The sequence below is a fragment of the Acomys minous genome (assembly GCF_964271855.1).
Source record: "Acomys minous genome assembly, chromosome: 1".
Classification (NCBI taxonomy): domain Eukaryota; kingdom Metazoa; phylum Chordata; class Mammalia; order Rodentia; family Muridae; genus Acomys; species Acomys minous.
The window spans coordinates 95270384-95295851 of NC_140483.1; the positions used below are offsets into that span (position 1 = coordinate 95270384).

The 25468-nt window shown below is 50.7% G+C and overlaps 2 protein-coding genes and 1 long non-coding RNA gene across 3 annotated transcripts in view; 1 reads left to right on the forward strand and 2 right to left on the reverse strand.

Moving 5' to 3' along the window:
• The window catches only part of LOC311594341, a 59122-nt gene that overhangs the window by 9868 nt on the left and 23786 nt on the right, over positions 1–25468 (reverse strand). The gene's annotated exons all lie outside the window — the stretch shown is intronic.
• NOL6 (nucleolar protein 6) lies at positions 11–9919 on the reverse strand. Its single transcript, XM_084775870.1, is given in 27 exon segments — positions 11–1075; positions 1222–1323; positions 1404–1598; positions 1901–1990; positions 2134–2258; positions 2882–2979; positions 3142–3294; positions 3555–3718; positions 3849–4003; positions 4078–4195; positions 4334–4474; positions 4681–4756; positions 4856–5004; positions 5209–5331; positions 5485–5662; positions 5747–5862; positions 6028–6129; positions 6215–6273; positions 6503–6619; position 6622; positions 6711–6874; positions 6973–7107; positions 7334–7502; positions 7750–7929; positions 8748–8864; positions 8959–9159; positions 9764–9919. Coding segments are annotated over 27 exon segments (3432 nt in total). The 5' UTR covers positions 9818–9919; the 3' UTR covers positions 11–925.
• Positions 20665–25468, forward strand: part of UBE2R2 (ubiquitin conjugating enzyme E2 R2) — a 51725-nt gene continuing 46921 nt past the window's right edge. The window contains exon 1 of the mRNA XM_084775822.1: positions 20665–21532. Coding sequence (XP_084631948.1) covers positions 21356–21532 — 177 coding nt within the window. The 5' untranslated portion in view covers positions 20665–21355. The remainder of the gene's footprint in view (positions 21533–25468) is intronic.

Here is a 25468-nt window from a genome sequence, read left to right on the forward strand (position 1 = left end):
AACACCCAGAAAGAATTAAGCCATTTAATTTTAAATCAGAGTTCAAGACAAGGTGCACACTGGTATGCACGCCTGCCAAGTGAACTCAGCAAGGAGTAACTGCATTCACAGTTCACAGGAGGGAGGGTGGGAGCGAGGGGAGGGACTAGGAGGGGCATTATTTGAGCTGAATCTAAAACAAAAAACAAAAACAGGCAGGATTAGGGGAGGAAAGCAGGGCGTGGCTGCCAGCAGGGGGTGTGGATCAGCCTGAGCCTGGAGAGCAGGTGTGTGGCACAGTAAGGGGAAATGACAAGTGGCAGAAAAGGATAGGCAGGGCCCTCACTGAGAGCAGAGGTGGCAACATCAGTGCTTTCTGTGTCTCTTGGGACTGGAGGGTCCCCTCAATGGCATCCACGCAGCTCCCGGCCTGGTCTATGTCTCTTTCTGCTGTTACTACCTGGGAGGCAGCAGCACTAACGTGGGAGAGCTTGGCGCCTACTCAATGGGTTCCACTCACACAGCCCCCTCCCCACTGCTCAGTGCTGGCCCTGGACTCTCAGAACCCCATCTAAAGACTTAGAACAGCACCAGTGAGAACCACACGGTTATCTGGCCATGTATGCCCTGCCCGTGGGAAGATGAAGACGAGAGAAAAAACAAAAACGATGAAAAACATTTCAGGGTGACCCAGGCCTGACAGGCAAATGGATCTTGTGGATTCAGTTTCCTTGGAGCTGGCTCCTCCCCCTCCTCTGGGCATTTGGATGGTCAGGGTTAGGGGACACAGGACCCCACAGCCCCTGTGCCAGTGCTGAAGCATCAGACTGAAAAATCTAGGGGTGATCAGGATGGTCAGGCCAGCAGGTGTCCATACTGCAGTGGGAGCGGCTGCTCCGGAGGTCCAAAGCCCCATGGTCTACGACTGCTTGTCCCAAAGCTGGAATCAGACCGTCCACCTCTCACTTCGGGCCTCTACAGCCTGTACCAGGCCTTCCCCCAACACAGCAAAGTCCTCCAAGATTGCTTCTATGTTGGGTACCATCATAAGCTCCCCGCCTCGAGACACCACCATGCGCCCCTTTACGCTGGAGGCCTGAAGAATCAGAGAAGAAGTCTGAGGTGAAGTGTGCAAAGGCACACCTGAGATGCAGGTCGGGGCGGCACAGACAGATAGGAGTCCCTACGTGCACGTGACCCAGGGCCACACGGAAACACATACCCACAGAGAATCACGCGTACCTTAAAGGGCTGGGGCTGGAAGCTGCTTGGCTTCCACAGGACGCCAATCACCGTTCCACCATGCTGGTCATAGAAGAAAAGCGCCAGATCGTCAAAGGCCTCCTAGAAAGGGCAAACACAAGCAAGGTTACAGCAGGCACCCGAGGGCTCCTCCACCGCCCAGCCCTTCCTTAGGAACTTACCCTGAGTTGTGCCAGATAGAGCTGAGGGGGGTCATAGCCGAGGACGGGCATCAGAGATGAAGGCCCTGGCTCAGTGAGCAGACCACGGCAGAAGGAAGAGGCCGGAAGGTCCACAGCTTGGCGGTGCCGGGGAATGTGGCGTGGCGTCAGGTGGATCAGTACATCATACAGGTCGAAAGGCGGCCGGAACACTGTCTAAGGAAGCCGTCAAGTTACCTGTCCAAGTACCTCATTCCCACACATCCATCCCATTATGGGCTCGTGTGGTCCGTGAAGGCGAGACCAGCGAACCCCAGAGAGCAGCCACGGCCACCGTGAGTCCAGAAACAGAAGGTAAAAGGACACCCAGGATCCCACCAGGCTCCAGTACTGCCAGGCACCACAGCACTTTCAAAGCCCTCTCTGTGTCCAGTCTCACCAACAGCCACTGGGCACCCTGAGAAGGTCCCTTCAGCTACAGGCTTTGGACCCTAGGAGTTACTGAGTCAGATTCTTACCCTAATGTCCCCAGGCCCCCGGGGATCCATGAGCTGCTTCTCCAGGATAGGGAGGGCCTCAGCCGCCAGGCTCACGAGCTGCTGAAGGATCTGGGACACAGAAAAGCCAAACGGAGATTGACCATGCTTCTCTCAGTTTAGGCTGGGCCTACTTTCTTCTTAGGGTAAAAAAAAAAAAATAATAATAATAATAATAATAATAATCAAATTTAGGGACATGTGTGGGATTGAACCTGGGCAGAGGGTCTGTCCTGGGTCCACACAGAGCTCCTGCGGTCCTGGGGAGTAATGATGGCCATGACTGGGAATTGTGTCCGAGCTGCCAGGAACCGACTTCGAATCTCTACCTGGTCTTCAGCTGGGAATGACAAGGGTGAGAAGTCAGCCTCCTGAAGACCTCCCGCAGTGTCCCCAGCAATTGTCCATCACAGGGGTTCCCAACACCCCTCTCCCGAAGGACAAAGGTTGTAAAAGGGACACCACATTCGCCTTAACAGGGTGGGGTGTTAATCTCCTTGCTTCAGAGTTTTCCACTGCTTGTCACCCCCAGACTAGTCTCTGGCCTGCACAAGCTAAGGCCTGCCCAGGGCCCCCCTAATCCTGGGCTCTCACACACCTGGAGAATTAGGAACCCGACACCCTGCCCTTTGCTGAGGCCCAGAGCTCCTAGGATTACAATGGGAAATCAACGGTACCACCTCCAAGCTGTGGGCACCTTCCTGCTCCCACTCAAGACCTCTCACCTAGCACACAAGCTTTCCCCCTGCTCCACAGACCCCTGGGTGGCATGTTGTCATGGACCACACGGCAAAGCTCTCAGCCAGGTTTGATACGGGCCTCTTCCGCCTGACAACTCTCTTCCCCAAGACAGACTGCTAAGCTTAGACATCTGGGATGCAGGAGGGCTCTGTGACAGGCTTACAGGGAGGCCCTCCTGTCTTACCCTGTCACCTCCACGGGGGGCTCAGTCCTCCCACTTACCAGTCAGCTCACTGTTGAGGTTGACAATGAGAGGGTTGTTCTTCCAATCGAAGGTAGACACCAGGTAAAGGAATCGAAGAAAGCCAACCTGGGGGGAGCTGAGTGGATGGAATGAGAAAGAATCTTCCCATAATCCCTGAGCGTAGGCTGCAGGAGGTCTGGGTGTCTGAAAACCATTCTCAGCCGCCCTCCCCCATTTAGAACAAGGATTGCATGACGAAAGGCGACTTCCTGGGTAAGGGAAGTATACAAGTAATTACCTGGGAGGGGTGAAGGGCTCAGAGTGCAGGAAGAGGGCAGCAGCCACCAGATCCAAGCTCTCGTCAGTGAACCCCTCACCTAGCAGCTGGGCACGCACCCACCGCTTGGCCAGGCGGGCCACACCTGAGAAGGCTGGGTGCTGCTGCTGGAGTCTGGGGGGAGGGGGGAACAGTACTGAGACTTGGGAACTCAGGGCCCCCAACAGTGTGTCAGCCCAACACTGGCCTCTGTGCAGCTGTGTTACATATGCTACTCCGTGTTCTTCTAGCAAACACCTTGGAGACTATTACTAGTGCAGTTACTACCTTTTTACAAATGAGATCATGCTATCTGGCCTCCCCGAGAGCCAGGAGAGCAGACTGGGGGCAGGAGAAAGCCGACATCCCAGAAGAGCCTATGCGTGTAGCCTTACCCATGCAGAGCACTGGTAAGCAGGGGCAACTGCCTGGTGTCTCTCTCAAGGCGGAGCGAGGCAGGTGTGTCTCTCATAGAAATCATCCCCTCAGGGCTCCGTACCTCCCTCAGGATCTGTGGTTCCCGCTGATAGGCCACTCGAATTCTAAACACAAACCCATCCTGTGGGAAGAAGATGAGGCCAAGGCAGTGAGTACTCTGCTGCCTGCATCCCTGGTTCCCCAGCACACTACCCGTGGCATCTTCCCCGGAGCCTGTTCTTTGCTGACTTCCCACCCCGCACCAGCCTGACCTTGAGGACATCAGTGTGTGTGGCTGTGGCACGGCACTGTAGCCTGTGCTGCTGTGTCAACACCTCTGCCAGGCGCAGCTGGAAGGCAGCTCGGACCCGCTGGATAGCCTCTGCGTCCTGTGGCCACTGCCCACTGCCCTCCAGGTGACAAATCACTGATGGATAAAAGGGGTAAGAGATTTAAGAGTGCGGCCGCTGCTCTCCCACTCCCTCCCGAGGACCCCCTTACCAGTCATAGGCTCCACATAGGCTGGGCAGGGCTTATCCAGCCGGGGCAACAGTGAGGCCCGCTCCTGGTGACGGTTATAGAAGGAAAAGGCAGGCCGCACTGGAGCTGGAGGGAACACCTGCGGGAGAAGAAATGAGGACAGTGACTTTGGCAGGGAGGGAAAATACAGAGACAAGAGGTAAAAGGGAGAAAAACTAAGTGATGGGGACACATGGGGAGGCAACCAGAGAGGACTCCCTGCCCCCCCACACCTGACCTCTGTATAGCGCAGCACTGGGTGAGCTCCCTGAACAGCAGACACAGTGAGTGGGAGACCCTCCAGCCCCCACAGCAGGCGGCTGAGGTCATCATAGCAACGCACGGCCACTGCCAGGGCCTCCTCTCCTGTGCTGGAGGGCTGGTGAAGAGAAGACACTCAGGAGGAAGCCCGGGTCTTACAGAAGCCCAGCATCTTCTAGGCTCCTGTCGTGGCTCAGGCTGCAGCAGGACCAGCGCACCCCCTGCTGGACACCCGGAGGTGCAGCTGGCTGAGGGAGAAAGGGCTCTTTCCTGTCTTGCCACAGGCTTGACACCACAATCACTCCCTTAGACTCAGGCTCTTACCTCTTTGGGGCCTTGGATCAACTCATCGAGGAAGCCACCCACATAGTGGACACAGGTATCTGGGATATCAGCATGGCTGAAGGACACAGACACAATGAGGGCATCAGGGGCTATGCCAGCTAATGCGGCTGCCCTAACCACAGCAGCCTCCTGGCATAAAGACGCTAACACTCACAGTGCCAAGAGATGGGTGACCACTTGGTGAGGAATAAGGCGCTTCTCAGACATAGACGCTGCCTCCCACACTACAGCTTCCCGGATGGCCCCGTCCTGGAATCGTCTCAGTTCTGAGCGGGACCCCCAGAACTGACGGAATTCAGCAGCCTGGGAGGAGAGATCGAGGAAGGAAGTCTAAATTGGGGTGTAGTCTGGTGGTAGAGGACTTGCCTAGAACCATGCCAAAGGCCCAAGCTCAATTCCCAGCACTGAAGAAACAGGCTGCCTCAGAAACCTCCACCATCACAGGCCTCTGAGTAGCACGGCGACCATCCGCCCGCCCCTCCCCGCGGGAAGGCTGGGGCTCCACACCTCAGGCTGGTCAGCCTCTGGACCGAGCTCGAGCACACTGGTCAGTCCCTCAGGCCGGAGGAGCAGCCCCAGGGTCAGCCTCCCAGAGTCCTTGTGCTTCGGCGGGTCTTGGTTGATATCCCACTGGAGGATGTGAAAAGGCTGAGTTCAAGCCAAAAGCTCCCACGCCTGGCCTGGGAACTAACCAGCTGGGCAGCATGGCTTTTGCGTCCCTTTGGGATCCCGGATCCAGCCCTTTTGGGGACCCCACAAACTCCCCAGTCTAGGTGGTCTCACCTCTGGGACTGGGGGCCGGGAATGAGCCAGCAGCTGCAGCCGGGACCCCAGACCCTGCTCCAAAATGGTGGTTAGTGGACCCAAAGCGGCTGAAACATAGTCCCCACCATTGTCTTGAAGCTCCGGCCAAAGCTTGAGCCGGTGACATGCTGCCTGCAGGCGACTCAGCGGACGGAGACTGGAGGGCACAGAAGGACAAAGAGGACCCATCAGGACCCACTCATCCCTAGTAACCCATAGTCTATGTCACCCCTAAACTCACTGGACAACATGGTCAAAAGCCCGGCTCATGGGTTTGGGAGTCATCAACAGCAGTTGAAATCCGTCCTCAGCTTTGCTGTCCAGCAACGCCATAGACAGCTGCGCCTCATGCTGCACCTGGGCAGCGGGGTAACGAGGGAAGCACAACTGTTAAAGTTCCCCAGCCGGGTCCGGAAGGGTCACAGCTGACTTTACTTCTTGGGACAGTAGCTTGGGGCTCAGGCACTGACAAAGTAGCAAAGTCTGAGCTGGGAGGACACGGGAGCAGGAGCCCATTGGTACCTGCTTGTAAGTAGAAGCCGTGACATCAGCGCACAGGTTGAGGCGGCCTGAAGAGTCCAGGAACACGACTGGGAAAATCTGGTGGAAGTCAGCCGGGGCTGGCTGGGAGGCAAAGAGGAGCCAATCAGGGCTGAGCTTTATCTTCAGGCCTTTTGGCGTGGCGCACACCTGCCCTCCCCTAACTCACCAGGGAGGAATCTGAGCTGACAGATAAGCTGATGCCACTGACCGTCAGATCTGTAGTAGCTAGAGAACCAGAGGAGGGAGGTGTGTTACAAGGGCCTTTTGGGACCCAGCTGTGGTGATACTCACCCACCCACCTTCCCTCCCTCCCTCCCTCCCTCCCTCCCTCTCTCCCTCCCTCCCTCCCTCCCTCAGCCTGGGTGGCTACAACTGCCTGTCTCAGCTTGGCTTTTCTCATCTGTCTGGAGATGGAAGGACCGAACCCCTGGCCTTTCCAGTCTAGCTGCCTTACCCAGAAACTGCAAGACACTCCTTAGGACCTGGTAGCTGCTCATGGTGGTATGGATTTTGCGTTTAGACACGAGGAAGGCGACCAGCATGGACATAAGGAATCCGCTGAACCACCCAGGCCCTGAGAGAGAGAAAGACACGACAGAACGGAGCTCAGAAGCAAGCCGTCACAGGACGAGGCCAGGAGACCAGACTTAACCCCAACTCACCTTGTCCAGCTCCCGCTGCCTCAGCCAAACCTTCAGAAGTGCCACGCCGTCCTTCAGGCCCTGGGCAGAGCCCAAGACAGTTGATAGCAGGCGCATGTGAGCCTCGAGAGCTGTGTCCTGCAGGATCCACGTGTTATAGTGGGGGGTAGGCGGCTCTGGGCTGGCTGTACAGGGGAAAAAAGAAAAATTGAAGCCATGAGAAAAGAAGCCTCTACAAACTCCTCCTGTCCGCCGACATCTTCCCACAGCAGGGCCTGCTCACCGCTCTCTGGAGCACTCTGCCCCCGGTACCAGGCGGAGCGCACGTTGTTCTTAGTCGGCAGCAGGCGGCAAGGGCGGAAGAAGTCCGCAGGAGGGCATGGATGCAGCCGTACAGTAACCAGGTGCTCGTCCTTCCCTGGGTAGAGGCGAGGAACGTGGAGATTCTACAGCTCTGGAAACCGGAGGGATCCGCTTACCGCCCCCCTCATACTCGGAGACCCATGACATCGCACCTTAGAACGAGACCACTGCCTCTCAGCTGCCCTTGAGGCTATTTCTGCTCCCTAGACCTTGAGGACCTTGCGCCCCGCTCCAGAGTTACCACCCCACACCGTGTGCTAAGCCCAGTGTGTGACTCTCACCATGTGGCCGCAGCAGCAGCGAGGGTTTCAGGTGGCAGCCACCGGGGTAGGAGAAGCGGACACTGCCGAAGAGGGGATCTCGGGCCAGGTGGTAGGCTAAGTGAGCCAGGAAAAGGGCTCGCTTGCGGAAGTAGCGCTGGTTCAGCCCGTCTTTGTCTTGTAGGATTTCCTGAAGGGGTCAGGGGAGAAGAGGGTGGCCAGACACATCAGTGCTCATGCAGCTGGGGGCTAGACCTAAGCTAGGCTTCCCCTCCCGTGCTCACGGACTCAGGAGTGCCTGAACCAACAGGATCAACACACTCAGTTCTCAGACAAAGAGCACAAAGTCCCAGAAGCAACCAAGCCAAGGGCCCATCTAGGCTAAACCCTTGGAGCGGTGGGCCTCTATACCCCACCCCCGAAACCATGGGCCTTACCCTGGGCATGGTCAGTGCCACATCCACATTGATATCTGGTCGGATACAAGTGCCCAGGACGTAGCTGCCCACGACAGTGATCTGGGATGGAGGCAGGAAGCGGAAGGAGCCCTTCACGCTGTAGGGCACTTGGTGGAGGGGCACGCGAACCCCAGCTGGAAGCCATGACTGGTCAGTGAGCTGTAAGGACAGACAGGAAACATGTATCCAACTGCCTTCCTCACAAACCACCCGATGTTGAGTAATCAACATATACCAGTACATCAGTACGCTAAAAGCTAAACCCTCGGTCTTCCATACTAAATGTCTTTTCCGTGAGGACAACTTGACTGATGGGGGGGGGGGGGCGGGCATCGAAACCACTATGACTTATTTCTACTGTTAGCCATTTTCAGGCTAAGAACGGTGGCACACGCCCATCATCCCAGCATTTGAGAAAGGCAGGAAGGGTCAGGAATTCAAGGTCACCCTTGACTATGGAAGCTCAAGGCCAGCCTGGATTGTAAGAGGCCGTGTCCCAATAAATAGATGCATAAAACACAATATCCCTTTTCAGTTGGAAGAAAAGGTTCACAACTGCCAATCCCAGCACGCAGGAGGCTGAAGTAGGAGGACTGCCACCTGTTTGAGGAGGACTGCCACCTGTTCGAGGACAACATGGCCTACCAAGTTAAGACCCTGTGTTAAAAAAACAACAAAAACAAATAAAACAAAACAAAACAAAAAAACAAAACTCAGGCCCTCAATCTGAATCCTTCAGAGCTGTGGCAGGACTGACTATTAGGAGCTCAAGGGCAACCAGAGTTACATAAGACCTCGTTCAAACAAACAAAAAACACCTACAAAATTTGTGCAAGGCATGATGGACATATGAGTGAGCAGCTGGTGTCCCGGCTGTTTTCCTGCAGTCCGACTGAGTTCCTTGGCACCCCAATCTCTCTTGGGAGGACACCAAAGTGTGGCAGACAACTCGCTGTTCCCAAGGCCACCCGTCTTACCTCAGTCTCGGGGACGGGGGGCACTCTCTGGATCCGCTGGTTGACCTCGTTCAGGAAAGTATCAATCTTGTCCTTCTTCTTCTGTGACAGCCTCACTTCCTTTAGCAGCTCCTCCACCTGTGAGAGAGGGAAAGAAGGGATGGCTGAGCCTCGGGCTCCCAGGGGAACCCAAGGGAACCCTTTCCAACCTCTGCCCTGGCCACCCAAGTACTTGTAAACGAAGCAGGCTGGAGTGGAACAAGATCTCGGTCTCCCTGAGGCGGGTCAGTTCCTCGCTCGTAGGCTCCTTGTACAGCTCTGCCCGACTGAGCTTCACTGGCTGCAGCAGGCCTTCTGCGGGCGGCTCGGCTTTGGCTCGCTTCCTCGAGGGTGCCTTCTCCTTGCCCTCGCCTTCTAGGGAAAGCTCCATCACCTATGACGGGAGAGAGCAAAGGCAAGATGAAACCGTGGGTATCGGCGCACGCCTCTAATCCCAGCACTCTTGAGAGGCAGAGGCAGGCGGAGCTCTTGTGAGTTCGAGGCCAGCCTGGTCTACAATGCGAGTCCAAGACAGCCAAGGCTGCACAGAGAAACGCTGTCTCGGAAAAAAAGAAAAAGAAATCGTTGGTATCTTTATCGGCGGCCGACAGTTGGTGGGCAATGGCTCATCTACTGTAGTTTTAACCTTTCAGTGGGATTTTCTAAAACTTGGGATAGCCATCGCTGGGAGGCCTCTGACAAGCACGCAATCCTGCGTAGACCTGGCTGAGTTACTTTACTGGTTGCTGCCGTAAACAGTGTCCAAAAGCCCTCGCGTTTCCAGACCCCACAAATCTTTTGCTGTCTCAGTTAAACATCACCTCTACTCCTGCTCTATGCAGATCTGGCCAGGGCTAGCCTAAAATCTTGGGGGAAAAAAAAACAAGTGTGACCACGAATGCCCCGGAGTGGGCCGCCCTGAAGTCCCTCACAGACTAGCTGTCAGGCCTGACCATCCCAGGTTAGGCAGCCGAGAAAGCACATTTTGAGCAACCAACCTCTGGCTCCCCGGCTGCCCCGCGCAGCTGCTCTCCGGTGGGGGCCGGCCCCATTTTCACAGCCGCTCACTCTCCCGCACTTGGGATTCAAGCGGGACACACCGCGTAGCTCCCCACGTGGGCCGGAACACCAACTCCAGGTCTCAACCCCTTGCCCCGGGCTCCGCCCACTGCAGACCCATTGGGCTAGTGCGTGATATCTCGCTCAGTATTGGTCAGTTGTGCGCAGGGGGCCCGCCCACTATGGGAGGGGCTAAAGGCGGGTCTCAGGCTCCGCGACTCCAGACCGGAAGCGCGTGTGACTCCACAGCGGGTCGCTTTCTTTTCCTCACTTCCCACTCTCGGAAGGGAAGGGTGGGGCTTGCCTTGACTTCCGGTGTTTGGTTTTTTGTTGTTGTTGTTGTTATCGTTGATTTTTGGGATTCTTAAATTTTTGGCTTTGTTTGGGGTTTTTTTTGGGAGGTTTTGTTTTGTTGTCTGTTTTCGTTAGTAGTTCATCGCACTTATCGTGTCTATGAGCAAGTCATGTGATTTCTACCTCCAAAATAGATTTTGAAAAATTTTCTCTCTCTCTTTTTTTTTCCCCACTGTTTTTACAGCCAGGTTAAGTTCAAGTATCTAGAATTCTAACAGCTTCTCCCCAGCTTTTACTTCTTAAAATGTTATATAACTTATTTAACCACTAAAACTTTAAACACAGAAACATCGTAATAGTGAACTTCTAAATACTTTTCATCTTTATTCCGTATTAATATTTTGGCACATTTACTTTACCTTTATTTATATATTATTTTACAAAACTACTTGGAGCCAGGCATGGTGGTGCACGCCTTTAATCCCAGCACTCGGGAGGCAGAGACAGGCAGAGTTCAAGGCCAGCCTGGTCTGCAAAGTGAGTCCAGGACAGCCAAGGCTACCCAGAGAAACCCTATCTCAAAAAACACAAACAAACACAAACAGCTGCTTGGGCCTGGACATGAAGGCTCATCCCAGTAACCTCATTCAAGAGGTTGAGCCTGAATTATGAGGGACACTCTCAAAAATGACACTGTGGCGTTTACCTTTTCAGACCTCTCTTCCCTAGACCAGGTATGGTGGTTCATGCATCTTTAATCCTAGCACTTACAAGGCAGAGGCAGGCAGATCCGTCTCTTATAGCTCAAGGCCAGCCTAGTCTCACCGGGAGTTCCAAACTAGCCAGGGCTATCTAATGATACCTTGGCTCAATAAATAAAATAAATTAAACATGATGATGCATCTCTTTAATCCAAGCTCTCCAGTGGAGGAATAGATACACTTAGCGGGCAGAGGCAGGCAGATCTCTAAGTTCAAGACTAGCCTAGTCTACACAGGGAGTTTCAGGCCAGGGGAGGGGAGTAGGAAGAAGAGGAGTTCAGGAGTTGGCAGCTTAAAAGTTAAAAAAAAAAAATTAAAAGTTGGCAGCTCATACAACTCAACTATAATATAAGGTTAAGTTCCAATATTTTAGAAGTGCTATTGCAGGCTGCTTAGGATCATTAGAAATACAAGCTAATTGTTAGTTGTTCAAATCATGGCCATGTCAATTACTAATTATTTTTATCACAAGAATATACATTCTAGGTGTAAGAGATAGATATGATTCTATAGATAGATAAAGTAAAATAGTAAGGTCTTCAAAAACCTCAGAGAACTACAGTATATGGCATTTAAAGACATTATTTTAAAGATACATTTACAATGAAACAGGTTAATTCCTGGCAACACTCAGCCTACTCCAAAGAGGATGATGAGCATCAATGAACCTCGTTATGGAGATGGCTTCAAATGTGGCAAACCAGCTGCTGGACAAAATGCCCTCATTTCTGCCACACACAGAATTCTGCTTAAAAATGGGCAAGCTTGGATGCAGGCAGAGTCAATAGCCAAACTCTGCCAAGACAGGGTAAACAAGTCCTCAATAGTACCTGCTCACAAATATGTCTGTCAGATATATTGGGCTAGAAGGTTGAAGATGATGCTCCAATGTTATAAAAAGTTTGGGATGACTGTTCAGGCAGCAAACTGTCTCTGTCATCTTCTCATTTTGTTTTTAGCTGCTAACCTGCACTTCCTGTCTACTCAGTTTTATTTCTTCTCAAGACTCTGATGGAGTTGAAGACTAGATAGTTTAGTTTTACAATTAAGCTTAGTTGTTTAGGGGTTAAGATGTTTTTAGGTCAGGGCCTGGAGAGATGACTCAGAGCTTAAGAGCAGTGGCTGCGCTTTCAAAGGTCTTGAGTTCAATTCCCAGCAACCACATGGTGGCACACAGCCATCTATAATGTGCTCTAATGCCCTCTTCTGGCCTGCAGGTGTATGTGCAGCCAGGGCACTGCATACATTATATATTTTTTAAAAAGATGTTTTTAGGTCTAAATGTTTTAAGTTGATAAAAATGAGATATGGTAGATATTGATTTAGATTCAGAATTTTAGACTCACCAAGATAGGAAAGATGTTTTCTTCAAGGCTGCCAAATACAAATAGCCAAAACACTATGAATGTAACATTTATATAGTTCCTAATTGTTTCATGGTTCTTCTTGCTGTAGGTAGTTCATTGTACATATGTGTAATAATATAAATGTATATATAAAAAAGAAAAATAATATAAAAAAGATAACAGCAACAACAAAAAGTGAGTTGGCAGCTTAAGACATACAAGACGACTCAATGGGTAAAAGCGTCTGCCACTCAGGCCTGGGACCCACATGGTAGAAAGGAAGAAGTGATTTCTGCGAGTTATTCTCTGACCTCCACATTCATTCAGGTGATACTTGTGTGCCTTTACACACACAGAAAAGAAAAATGTAATTATGGGGGGGAAAGGGAACTTTGGAAAACAAATAACAAGAAAAATACAATTCCACCCCTAGAGGCATGGCTGCGAGGTTAAAAGCACTTGTTGTTCCTGCAGAGGCCCAGGCTTTGGTGCCCAGCACCCACACAGCACTGAGGCTTCACCACTGCTGCCTACAACCCCAGTTCTCAGAAATCGGAAGCCCTCCTTGGGCACCATGCACCCCCACAGTACACATACCCACATGCATATAGTTTTTTCCTCATATGAATGACTGTGTACCCCTGGCTGTCCTAGAACTCACAGAGATCCATCTGCTTCTGCCTCCTGCCTGCTGAGGTTAGAGACATGGACCAGGCAAGTAATGTTTATTTTATTTTATGTGAATCGGCACATGCATACTCCTCCATGTACATCTGTGCAGCGCTGGCGGAGGCCAGATGAACACTGGATCTCCTGGAACTGGAGTCACAGATGGTTGTGAGCCAACAATGTAGGTGGTGGGAACTGAACCAGGTCATCTGGAAGAGCAGCCAGCACTCTTAGTTTCTGAGACATCTTTCCAGTGTTGAAAGTAAATCTTTTTTTCCAGGGGGCCGGGGGGTGGCATTGTTTTGTTTTGTTTTCTTTTTCTTTTCTTTCTTTTTTATTTTTATTTTATTTTATTTTTATTTTTTTATTTTTTATTTTTTTTGAGCCAGGATTTCTCTGTGTTGTTCCTAGCTGTCCTGAAACTCACTATGTAGACCAGGCTGGCCTTGAACTCAGAGATCCTCCTGTCTCTACCTCCTGAGTACTAGGACTAAAGGTGTGTGCCACCCCCCAACACACACACACACACACACACACACACACACACACACACACACCACCCTCGCTTTGTTTCTTTCTTTTTCTTTTTTTGTTTTTTGTTTTTTTGAGACAGGGTTTCTCTGTGTAGCCTTGGCTGTCCTAGACTCATTTTGTAGACCAGGCTGGCCTCAAACTCACATCGATTCACCTGCCTCTGTCTCCCGAGTGCTGGGATTAAAAGCATGCGCCACCACAGCCTGGCCTCATTTATTATTTTTATTTTTTTCTTTAAAATGTAATTCAACACAGCACAATCTTCAACTTCACTGAGGTGGCTGACCAAAGCTGCCTCTAAACTGGAATTCCACTGCTGAGCCAACCCCAGCCTCAGCTTGTCAGCACCAGGGGGCACAGCCCGCCTTTAAGTGTCTCTGTCTACCCTGCCCCTCTTGTGAATCTTGCAGGTCGTTCACCCTCTGGACCTTTGGGCAGAGGCCTGCCAGTCTCAGAACGGCTGCCGCACAGGGGGAAAGTAATCTCGGAAATACTGGACGCCCTCATTCATAAGGTACCAATACAAATGTCTGCAGGCAAATTGCTCCTTCAAGTAGCCTCCAGACTTGAGAGACTGCATGACCTTCCTTACAGGAAGGCTGGGCACATTCTGCTAGCTCTGTATGTTTGGGCATATGGATATCTTTCTTGGAAACCATCACTCTTTACTTTAAAAGGAGTTCACCAAGCTGGGTGGTGGTGGCGCATGCCTTTAATCCCAGAACTCTGGAGGCAGAGGCAGGCAGATCTCTGAGTTCGAGGCTAGCCTGCTCTACAAAGTGAGTCTAGGACAGCCAGAGAGCTATCACACTGACAAACCATGTCTCAAGAAACCAAAAAAAAGTTTGTTAGAAGGCAATCCAGTTCTTCTTAGGCATCAGTGTCACAGTGGCTACAGGGTCCAAGAGGGGGGCTGGAAAGGAAGCTACACTATTATTCTTTCTTTCTTTCTTTCTTTTTTTTTTTGAGACAGGGTTTCTCTGTGTAGCCTTGGCTGTCCTAGACTCACTTTATAGACTAGGCTGGCCTCAAACTCACAGCAACCCACCTGCCTCTGCCTCCCACGTGCTGAGATTAAAGGTGTGCACCACCATGCCTAGCCTTGAAGGTATATTATTTTTAAAGCATGGCTGCAGGTACTTGCCAAGGCCAGAGATTTCAGATTCCCTGAAGCTGTAGTCACAGGCAACCAAGCAGCCTGATGCGAATGATGCAAGCTGGACTCAACTCCTCGGCAAAACTAGTAGCTGCTCTTAACCACTGACCCAGCTCCCCAGCCCCTGGGCATATATATATTTTGATACAGAATCTCATGTATACCAAATCCTTCATTTCTTTCTTTTTCTTTTTTCTTTTGGTTTTTCAAGACAGGGTTGTCCTGGACTCACTTTGTAGGCCAGGCTGGCTTCAAACTCACAGAAATCTGCCTGCCTCTGCCTCCCTGAATGCTGGGATTAGAGGTGTGGACACCATGCCTGTTGCTACCTGTTTTTGTTTTTTTGTTTTTTAAAGACGTATTTATTATGTATACAATGTTCTGCCTGCATGTACACCCGCACGCCAGAAGAGGGCATCAGATCTCATTATACATGGTTGTGAGCCACCATGTGGTTGCTGAGAATTGAACGCAGGACCTTTGGAAGAGCAGCCAGTGCTCTTAACCTCTGAGCCATCTCTCCAGCTCTCTGTCTTAAATTTTTTAAGTTTCCTAAGTGAAATACTTCTTCCTTTGTTTAGATTATGTCTCTTCTCATTTGAAATAAAGTTAATAGACTCTACAGGAGTTCCCGGCTTGGCCCATTCCAAGTGATGATGCCTTGGACTAAGAGTATTTGTTTTCTTGGCCACAAGAGGGCACCAGTCAATCAAGTCGGTCTCTTCCTGCCTTTAGGAAACAGCAGAGAATGCTGTAGTTTCTGCCAGTCATTTCTCTGTAGTGGTTGTGTTTTGCAGTAACAGGCCTTAAACCTAGGACCTTACATGTTGCACAAGTGCTCTACCACTGAGCTATACAATCCTAGACTTTTCATTTTGAGATAGGGCCTACCTTACCCAGACTGATCCTCAAGTGACTCTGTAGCTGCCTTTAAACTTGGAACCCTCCATCTTCCTACATCCCTAGGTCTGTCAGTTTTTATTTCAGAATTTTTTTTTTATTATTTTTTTGGTTTTTCGAGACAGGGTCTCTCTGTGTTAGCCTTGGCCGTCCTGGACTCTCTTTGTAGACCAGGCTGGCCTCGAACTCACAGCGATCCACCTGCCTCTGCCTCCCGAGTGCTGGGATTAAAGGCGTGCGCCACCACGCCCGGCTTTATTTCAGAATTTAATATGTGACAAATGTTAGCGGAAAATATGAGTAGGAATTTTGTTGTTTTGAATGCCTACTATGTGCTAGAGACAGCTTAGCCATGAGTGAAAGGTGGGGTTCAGTGTGTTCATTTGTGATACTGATTATCTTCTTGGTGAGCGCTCTCTCCCTCCCTCTCCTCTCTCTCTCCCCCTCTTCTCTTTCTCCTCTTTCTCTCTCCCTTTCCTCTCTCTCTCTTTCTCTCCCTCTCTCCTCTCTCTCCCTCTCCTCCTCCTCTCTCTCCCTCTTTCTCCCTCCTCTCTCTCTCTCTCTCTCTCTCTCTCTCTCTCTCTCTCTCTCTCTCTCTCTCTCTCTCTCTCTCTTCCCTCCCCCCTCCCGTGTGTGTAGACAGAATCTTGCTGTGGAGCCCTGGTTGACCTGATACTCACCAGGTAGCTCCCACCTGAGGTACTGGGTCTTCCTGCTGCCTTAGCCACCCAAGTGCTTGACCTGGGCTTCAGCCTTGCCATTCAGACTATGCTAAAATGACAGACTATGCCACCAAGCCTTGTTGGCTTTGAAAACAAATACTTAAGTGCCTGAGCTACAAGAGAAGACCCTGCCTCAAAAGACAAACAAACAACAGGGGATGGCAAAATGGCTAAAGAGGAAAGGCCCTTGCTCCCAGACTTCATGACTGGAGTTCTATCAGAGAATAGACACACAGGAAGTCCCAGCAAGTCTCTGAACTCCCCTGCACACAAAATAAATAAGTGTAGCAACAACAAAGCAACAAAATATCCAAATACCCAAGTGTCTACTTTGTATCCGATGTCATGCTTTTGTTGAGATACAGCGATGAATAAGAAACAGTTGCAGTTTACTGAAAGATAAAGTCTCGACTGGCTAGAATAAGGCAGTAGCTAGCACGGCAGGGCTGCAGTTCTGTACTGACAGCGGAGAGACTTGAGTATAAAACCCTTTAAGACAGGAGGATGCCAGCTTTCCAGCGGATGAGTTTGTGAACTGACTTGAGCCCAGGAATGCAGGTGCATGTTTGCATGGCTTAGTCTAGGGCTCTATAATCGTATAGGTCAGGGTGGGGCTACCGTGACTGCATGTGGGTGAAATGCTTTGAAGGTGATCTTTCTGCCTATTTGTCTACTCACAGCTGTGCTATTAAAGGTGTCAACATCATCTGCCAGGTTTCTAGGTCAGCAATCTTCTTGTCCTTAAATTGAACAGTGGAGGAAAGGAAGTTAGAACTCGGCATATGTCATCATCTTGGGAGGAGAGGATGCTTTAATTAGACTATGCTCCTTCCTTGAGGGGAGTTCTGATTCCAGTGGTTGAACTTGGTCTCATGACCTAGACAGAGTTGGGAGCCCATCAATTTATCCTTTAAGAAAATGTTTTGAGATAGAGTCTTAGGTTGCCCTGGCTGATGTTAACTATATAGCTAAAGGTGACCTCGGGATAAAAGGATGATGCTTTAAAGTACTGACGTCTCAACTAAGGGTGAAAAAAAGTTAGGCTTGGTGTGGTGGTGGCACATGCCAGTAATTCCAGATTTCGGCAGGCAGAGACAGGAGGCTCATGAGTCTTAGGACAATGGGGTTACATATCGAATTATAAGCCTGCCTGGGCTATTCAGCAAGAACATAGCCTGTCTATAAATAAATAAATGGCTCATTAAGTGGATTTTTGTACAGTGACTCCCTGTCAAACAACACAGTAAAAAGAAGGGGCGGGAAAGCAGAGTGACTTTACAGTGGAGAGACTGGACAGACTACCTCAGCCAGGTGACCAAGGTCAACATCAACAAAGCTAATTGAAGCCAGGCGTGGGGGCACACGCCTGTAATCCCAGCACTCGGGAGGCAGAGGCTGGCGGCTCGCTGTGAGTTTGAGGCCAGCCTGGTCTACAAAGTGAGTCCAGGACAGTCAAGACTACACAGAGAGACCCTGTCTCGAAAAACAAAAATGAAAACAATAACAACAACAACAAAACAAAGCAAAGCTAATTGAGTTCTATTATATGCCTAGGTATGATGTGATGCGAATCGTATTTACCTCTGTGACCATCCCCTTTAGCAAAACAACAATAAAACCAGTCTTTTTTTTTTTTTTTTCAGACAGGGTTTCTCTGTGTAGCCTTGACTGTCCTGGACTCACTTTGTAGACCAGGCTGGCCTTGAACTCACAGTGATCCACCTGCCTCTGCCTCCTGAGTGCTGGGAACAAAACCTGTCTTAGTTATGAGAAAAACATCACAAATCCCAGTTCAGAGGGTTTGTCTACTAAATACTTGATCTGGCTAAGTGTGGTGCTCTGCCTCATAATCAAACACTGAGGCCACCAAGTTGCTAGTTGAAGTCAGCCTGGGCTACATAGTAAAATCCTGTCCCCCCCCCCCACCCCCGAAAGTAAAAAAGAGGGCCTGCAAGAGATAGCTCAACAAGTAAAGGCACTTGGGCAAGCCTGAGGCCTGAGCTTCATGATTCCCCAGGACTCACACGGTGGAGGGAGAGAACACACTCCAGGAAGTTACTTCTGACCTCCACATGTAGGACACCACACGCAGAGTATAATAAGTGAATAAAGAGGGAATCTTGTTTGGGGGCGGGGATTTGAAAAAGAAGAAGCACAATGCAAGCTGGCCGCAGGCTATGGCTCAAATCTCAAAGTGCTTCCTTAGCTTGGAGGCTGCCCTACTACTGCTGTGACGAAACTTCATGACCAAAGCTCAGCATCAAAAGCAATAAGGGTAGGAACTCAAGCAGGGCAGGAACCCGGAGGCTGTGCAGGGGCCACGGAGGGGTGCTGCTTACTGCCTTGTTCAGGCTGGATTACTCAGCTTGCTCTCTTACAAATTTAGGACCACCAGCTCAAGGATGGCATCACCCACAGTGGACTTGGCACTTCCCAATCAATAGCTAACTAAGAGAATGCCAGCTGGGGGGCCTTTAATCCCAAGACTGGGGAGGCAGAGGCAGGCGGATCTCTGTGAGTTTGAGGCCAGCCTGGTCTACAAAGAGAGTTCCAGGACAGCCAGGATTATTACAGAGAAACCCTGTCTCAAAAAACCAAAACAAACTAACCAAACAAACCCTTTTACAGCCAGGTGATGTGCTGCATGCCTTTAATCTCAGCATTTAGGAGACAGAGACAAGCAAAGTACTGAGTTCAAGGCCAGCGTGGTCCACAGAGCAAGTTCCAGGATGGCCAGGGTTACACACAGAAATCCTATCTCAAAACAAAAATCAAAATGAAATCTTTGTATTTAGTGTATATGGGTGTTTCACCTGTATGTATGTGTATACAGGGCCCATGGAGGTGAGAAAACGGGGTTGGGTCCCCTTGTTAGTGGAGTTACAGGTGGTTTTGAGTTGGGAACAAGTGTTCTTTTTTCTTTTCTTTTCTTTCATTCTTTCTTTTCTTTTTTGGTTTCTGGAGACAGGGTTTCTCTGCATAGCCTTGGCTGTCCTGGACTCGCTTTGTAGACCACGCTGGCCTTGAACTCACAGAGATCCACCTGCCTCTGCCTCCTGAGTGTTGGGATTAAAGGAGTGTGCCACCATGCCCGGGCAACTTTACTGTTTCTATAAATCTAAAACTTTTGTAAAAATAAAGTCTAGTTAGCTGTAGATTTAATTTAACCATTAAAATTTCTTGTGCTAGGTTTAATCTTCTTTTACAGAAGCTAATCAAGTAAGGAGTCAGTGAAGATTTTTGAACCCAAAGTGGTGTGTTTGGAATTTGTCTCAGTATTCTGGCTTCTTTTTACCTTTCGTTTCTTACTTTATTATAAACATACACACGCACATGCGCGCGCGCGGGCACACACACTCTTCTTCTTCTTCTTCTTCTTCTTCTTCTTCCTCTTCTTCTTCTTCTTCTTCTTCTTCTTCTTCTTCTTCTTCATTTTTTAAAAAAAGTTTTTCGAGACAGGGTTTCTGTGTTTCCCTGGCTGTCCTGGACTCGCTTTGTAGACCAGGCTGCATTCGAATTCACAATCCGCTTCTTCTGCCTATCAAGTGCTGGAATCAAAGGTGTGCTCCACCATGCTCGGAAGTGCAACCAATTCTTGAGTATTCTAACCTAGGGTCTGAAGACTGTGTCTCCCCATCTCTCTTCAGTCATGCCATGTCCAGGTAAAGCAGAACTCATCCACAGGACATGAAAGTTCAACCACCGCCTTTTGTTTTTGTTTTTGTTTTTGTTTTTTTTGATAGAGTTTCACTATACAGCACTGACTGGCAAAGAACAACTTAAGTAGACTAGGCTAGCCTCCCACACGGATCCTTCTGCTTTTGTGCCCCTCCCCCTTCCAAGGCTACACCAGTATTTTGCAAACGGATATAAACCAAAGTATAGCCTGCGCTCTTGCCCTCATCTCATGGAGGACCTGTAATCTGGCTCAACGTGAGTTTTCTATTCTTTCCCATACAACCTTCTCTCCTTTGGGAGAGACTGCCTTCCCTGAAGTGGGGGCGACTTTCCTAGGGGCTCGCTCGGTCAGCGGGAGACGCAGCCTATTCAAGCACCTATCTATTGAGTGCAAGGACTACAGACTTGGGTGTCGACGAGAGGAGCCCGCAGAGGACCAGGGAGGCCAGGGGACACCCAGGGCGGGCGAGGGCGCCAAGAGCCTTTTAGGAGCTGAGGTTCCTTCCGGGGCACGCCTCTGGAACCGCGGCGTCCACGCCGCACAACCGTCACTTAGGGCCCAGAGCCATCCCCGGCGACCCGCCCTTGATCCTCGACCGCCGCTTGGCGCTTTAAGGGTGGGGGACACGCGCAGGCGTCACAAAGCGCCGCCACCGTGGGGCCTGGCCGGGGAGGGGGTGGGGGGGATGGGGTGGGGTGGGGAGGAGGAGAGGCGGGCAGTCAGGAGCAGGAGCCGAGCCGGGCAGAGCTAGGAGGGCGGGGGAGAGAGGGAGGGGAGGGGAAGGAGGGAGGGGCGCGCGCACGCGCACCGGGCCGCCGCCGCCCCGAGCTGCCCCCCTCCTGGCGCGCGCCCCTCCTCCTCCTCCTCCTCTCCCTCCCTCCCTCCTTCTCTGCTCTGTAGCTCCCGCGGCGCGAGGCGCTTGCTCTCCTCCTCCTCCTCCTCCGCCCCTCCCCCCGCGCCGCCGCCGCCGCCGCCGTCCCGAGACCCTAAGCGCACGGCGCGCCCTCCTCCCTCGTGCGCCCCTCCGGCCCCCCGGCGGAGATCGAGAGGGCGAGCGAGCACGGCGCTCCCGGGCCGACCCGGCCCTCCTCCCCCCATCCCCCCCAGCTTGTCTTCACCATCGTTTGCCCTCCGCCGCCTTCCTTCGCTTCCACCTCCACTCTCCCCCCCCACAACAACCCCCCCAAGTAGAAGCCCCCTGGGGGGGGGAGAGGCCCGGGGCCCGGAGCGGATTCCCCCCCCACCTCCGCTAGGCCCGCCCCCCTGCCCGGCCCGCGTCGTGAGTGAGGAAGGACCCCGGGCGGGCCCGCGGGCCGTCTGGGGCCTGGTCCGGCCCCCGCCAGGCGTGTGAGGAGGAGGACAGGGGACCCGGCCCGGCCCGAGGGCGAGCGCAGGGGAGGGGCCTGGTCCGGCCCGGCCGGTGCGCGAGGACCGGGCCCGCGGCCCCGCACGGCCGCCGCCGCCGCCGCGATGGCCCAGCAGCAGATGACCAGCTCGCAGAAAGCCCTGATGCTCGAGCTGAAATCCCTGCAGGAGGAGCCGGTGGAGGGCTTCCGGATCACCCTGGTGGATGAGTCCGACCTCTACAACTGGGAGGTGGCCATCTTCGGACCCCCTAACACCCTCTACGAAGGCGGCTACTTCAAGGTACCGTCGTCCCCGTGTCCCCCACCCCCCTCACCCAACCCTCCACCCCGGCCCAGCTTCCCGGGGGTCTCCGCTGTCCGCCTCCGCGGCCCTGGAGCGTGAGCTCTGGGGAGCCGAAGGGGGGGGGTTGGAGATGGGGGGGCTCCTCGCCTCGCAGCCCCCTCCCCCATCCGTGGAGGCAGGAAGGCCTTGCTTGCTCACCAAGTGCCTTTTCTTTGTCATGGGGCGGGGGCGGGAGGCCAGACTCTGCACCGGGAAATAGGAAAGCCTCTGCGGCTTCGGGTAGTGGCTATCGGGAAGGAGAGCTGCCTTTGTTTTGTTTCTCCAGCTGAGGGGTGTGTGTGTGTAGAAATAGAGGTGGTCTGTCTTTCTCTTTCTAGACCCATCCGAGCCTTCTCTGCGCAGGCTGGAACTGCCCCAGAGGGCAGGGTGACCTGCACTTATTGGATTGGACTTTTCTCTTTTTTTGGGTGTGTGTGTGGGGGTGGGGTGGGGAAGGAAGGAACATTAGCCTGTCTTTCCCGATGTTGCTAGTGTCCTGACATTTGGAGGATTTGTTGGTTTTGGGGTAGCGGTAGTCCAACTTTTGATTCCCGTAGGTAAGGAAGAGGACCCTAGTGGGTGGCCAAAAAGGGAGGGTGGTGTGGTTGGTGTTGTCTTGCAGCCCATTTGTTTGAGGGAACTTTAATTTAGCCCTCTTTTCTGCCCTCATTTTTCATTTACTTTATAGTCTCCGCTGCTTTCAGTGCCCTTTGTCCTCTTCTACCGAGTTTATTTGCAAACCCCCCACCCCGTGTACAAACATCCAAAGAGGGTGGAATCTGTCAGGCACAGTGATAGTTTCCCACTTCAGGAAGGCAGAATTAAAGGCTTTTGCTTAGGTGGTTAGCTCCAGAGCAAATGGGGTCTTACTGCAGAAGAGATGCCTCTGAGGTGAGAGGGTTTCCCATGGTGCAGTGGCTGCCACTCTATGGACATTGTTTCTATTGTTTTCCACGAATTATTCCTCAGTTCTGTATTTGGAGAGACTTGAGTGTTTTTTTGTCCTATTTGACTTAAGCGTGTTTGTTTGTTTGTTTGTTTTGGAGGGTAGAATCCCTGAGTGAAGATAGAGTGGGGGTAGAGACTGGGGAAATGAGTGTTTAGGAATCCATTTATTTTTTTATTTCCAAAATTAAGTAAAATAGGCCAATGACTCAATTTTAGTTTGTTTTGAAGGGAGGGGTTATCTTGGCACAAGTTTTAAACGAATATCTTAGTCATGTAGTTGTGATGTGTATTTTTAGGACTACCCAATTACTTAACTCTTATTTTCTAAGGTTCAAAAGCCTCAATTTCAGGCTTTAAACTGGGTCAACTTTGTTGAAAATAGGATTGATAGGGAATGCTTAACATTCATGCATGTGATAGTTGCTGAATACTTAGTAAAAGGACATTTTTAGAATATTATGTAAGAGTGTGGTATCCTTACCAACTGTTTGCTTCATCTTTTGTGGTCAGCATACACTGTATTTTTTAGATGCAGGTGCTTAAAATTACTAAGCAAAGGTTTAGGTTTCTTAGGGATAGATTGGGAAGGGTATTATTGTCTCCGTGTTGAGGTGTGCTCTATGCACTGTCAAAAATAAACATTCATTCGTAGATATTGGAAGTACTGCACAAAGTGGAGTTTATATGATAAGTTTCCTAGAAAACACTTTTTAAAGCAAACTGCAGGTTAATTTTAAAGGGTAGGGTTGTTTTTGTTTTTTTGAGACAGGGTTTCTCTATATAGCCCTGCCTGTCGTAGAATTCGATCTGTAGACCAGCTGGCCTCGAACTCAGCGGTCAGCCGGCATCTGCTTCCAGCTCCAAGAGTTCTGGGGTTAAAAGGACACCACCCTTGTTTTAAGGTTTAAGGATACAATTTAAGGCCAGGTGGCAGTGGCGCGCGCCTTTAATCCCAGCACTGGGAGAGGCAGAGGCAGGCGATCGCTGTGAATTGGAGGCCAGCCTGCGCTACAAAGCCAGTCCAGGACAGCCAGGACTGTAAGAGAAACCCTGTCTTGAAACTGCCCCCTGTCCTCCCACCCCCCCACCCCAAAAGGATACCATTTAATTTCCAAAAAATATTATTACTGCAACATTTCATAGTTAAGGCAAATGGGTTGTAGTTAATTTTTCTCTATTAGAATTAAAAAAAAAACTATGAAAGAAAGCAATACTTTTGCTTACTATTAGGGAATCAAGTATGGCACTCTTGATTTGGAATTGATAATATGGAAATATTCTTGGTAGCATATACTAATTTAAAATAAAGCAGTAGTAGTACACACCTTTAATACCTGGAACTCAGGAGGCAGAGGTAGGCAGATGGATCTTTGAGTTCGAGGCCAGCTTGATTTACAGAGTCAGTTAGTTCTAGGACAACCAGGGCTACTAAGGAAAAAAAAAACCTGTCTCAAAAAATAAAATAAAGACTTTGAACTGGGATTGTAGCTGAGTGGGGAGAGTATTTGCCTAGCCTGCATGAAGCCCTGATTTTTGTTTGTTTGTTTGTTTGGTTGGTTGGTTGGTTTTTGGGACACAGTTTTTCTGTGTAGCCCTGGCTGTCCTGGAACTCACTCTGTAGACTAGGCTGGCCTTAAATTCATAGAGATCGGCCTGCCTCAGTCTCCCAAGCACTGGATCAAAGGTATACACCCCCAACACCCCCGCAGCTGAAGCCCTGATTTTTAAACTCCAGCAAAATAAACATTACAGCTTCAGTCCTTTTGAAAACGGTGACTTTGGGGAGCAGGGGCATACCTCAGTTGCAGAGGGCTTGTGTAGCTTGGTAGTACCCAACTTTAGAGATGTCCCGAAATCCTAGCAGTCAGGAAGCAAAGTCAGGAGGAGTTGTGCAACTCTGAGGCCAGCCTAGTCTATATAATAAGTTCTAGGCCAACCAGGGGGCTGCAGTGAAAGGGGGAAAAAAGAGAAACAGAAGGCTTTATTTCCAATTTGTTAAAGTTTTTGTTGTTGTTTTTCTTTTTTTTTTTGGTTTTTCTAATCAATCTTACTATTTATTCCTGGATCGCTGGTCTGGAACTCACAGAGATAAATTTAGTTTTGGATCAACGGCACAGATGTGCCCCTGGCTTTATTTAGTTTAAATTCCTTTTTCTTTTTCTTTTTTTGATTTTTTTTTTTTTTTTGAGACAGGGTTTCTCTGTGTAGCCTTGGCTGTCCTGGACTCACTTTGTAGGCCAGGCTGGCCTCGAACTCACAGCGATCCACCTGCCTCTGCCTCCCGAGTGCTGGGATTAAAGGCGTGCGCCACCACCGCCCGGCTTAAATTCCTTTTCAAGAAAAAATATTTTTTTAAAACTCTAATTTCATACCCCGTTTCCTTCCTTTAATTCCCCCTCCATATTCTTTTCTCATTCACATTCGTGTCCCCTCCTAAAGATTTGTTTTCTGTGTAGGAATGTTTTGCTTTCATGCATGTGTGTGTGCCACATGTGTACTTGCTTTGTGTCGTTGGAGTTAGAGATGGTGGTCATGTATCGTGTGGGCGCTGGGAACTTGGGTCCTCTGCAAGAGCAGCAAGTGCACACTCTTTGGGCACTGTCTAAGTGCCTTTCTTTTTTCTTTTCTTTTTTTATTGTATGTCTGTCGGTGTCTCACCTGCATGTATGTCTGTGCGAGGATGTCACATAGGGAGTTATAGAGAGTTGTGAGCTGCCGTGTGGGTGTGGGAAATTGAGCCTGGGTCTTCTGGAAGAACTCTTGGTGTGCTCAACTGCTGAGCCTCCTCTCCAGCCTTCTTTTCTTTATTGTCTTGGTTTTTCTTTTGGTTTTTCAAGACAGGGTTTCTCTGTGTAGCCCTGGTTGTCCTGGGACTCTCTTTGTAGACCAGGCTGGCCTCGAACTCAGAGATCCACCTGCCTCTGCCTCCCAGGTGCTGGGATTAAA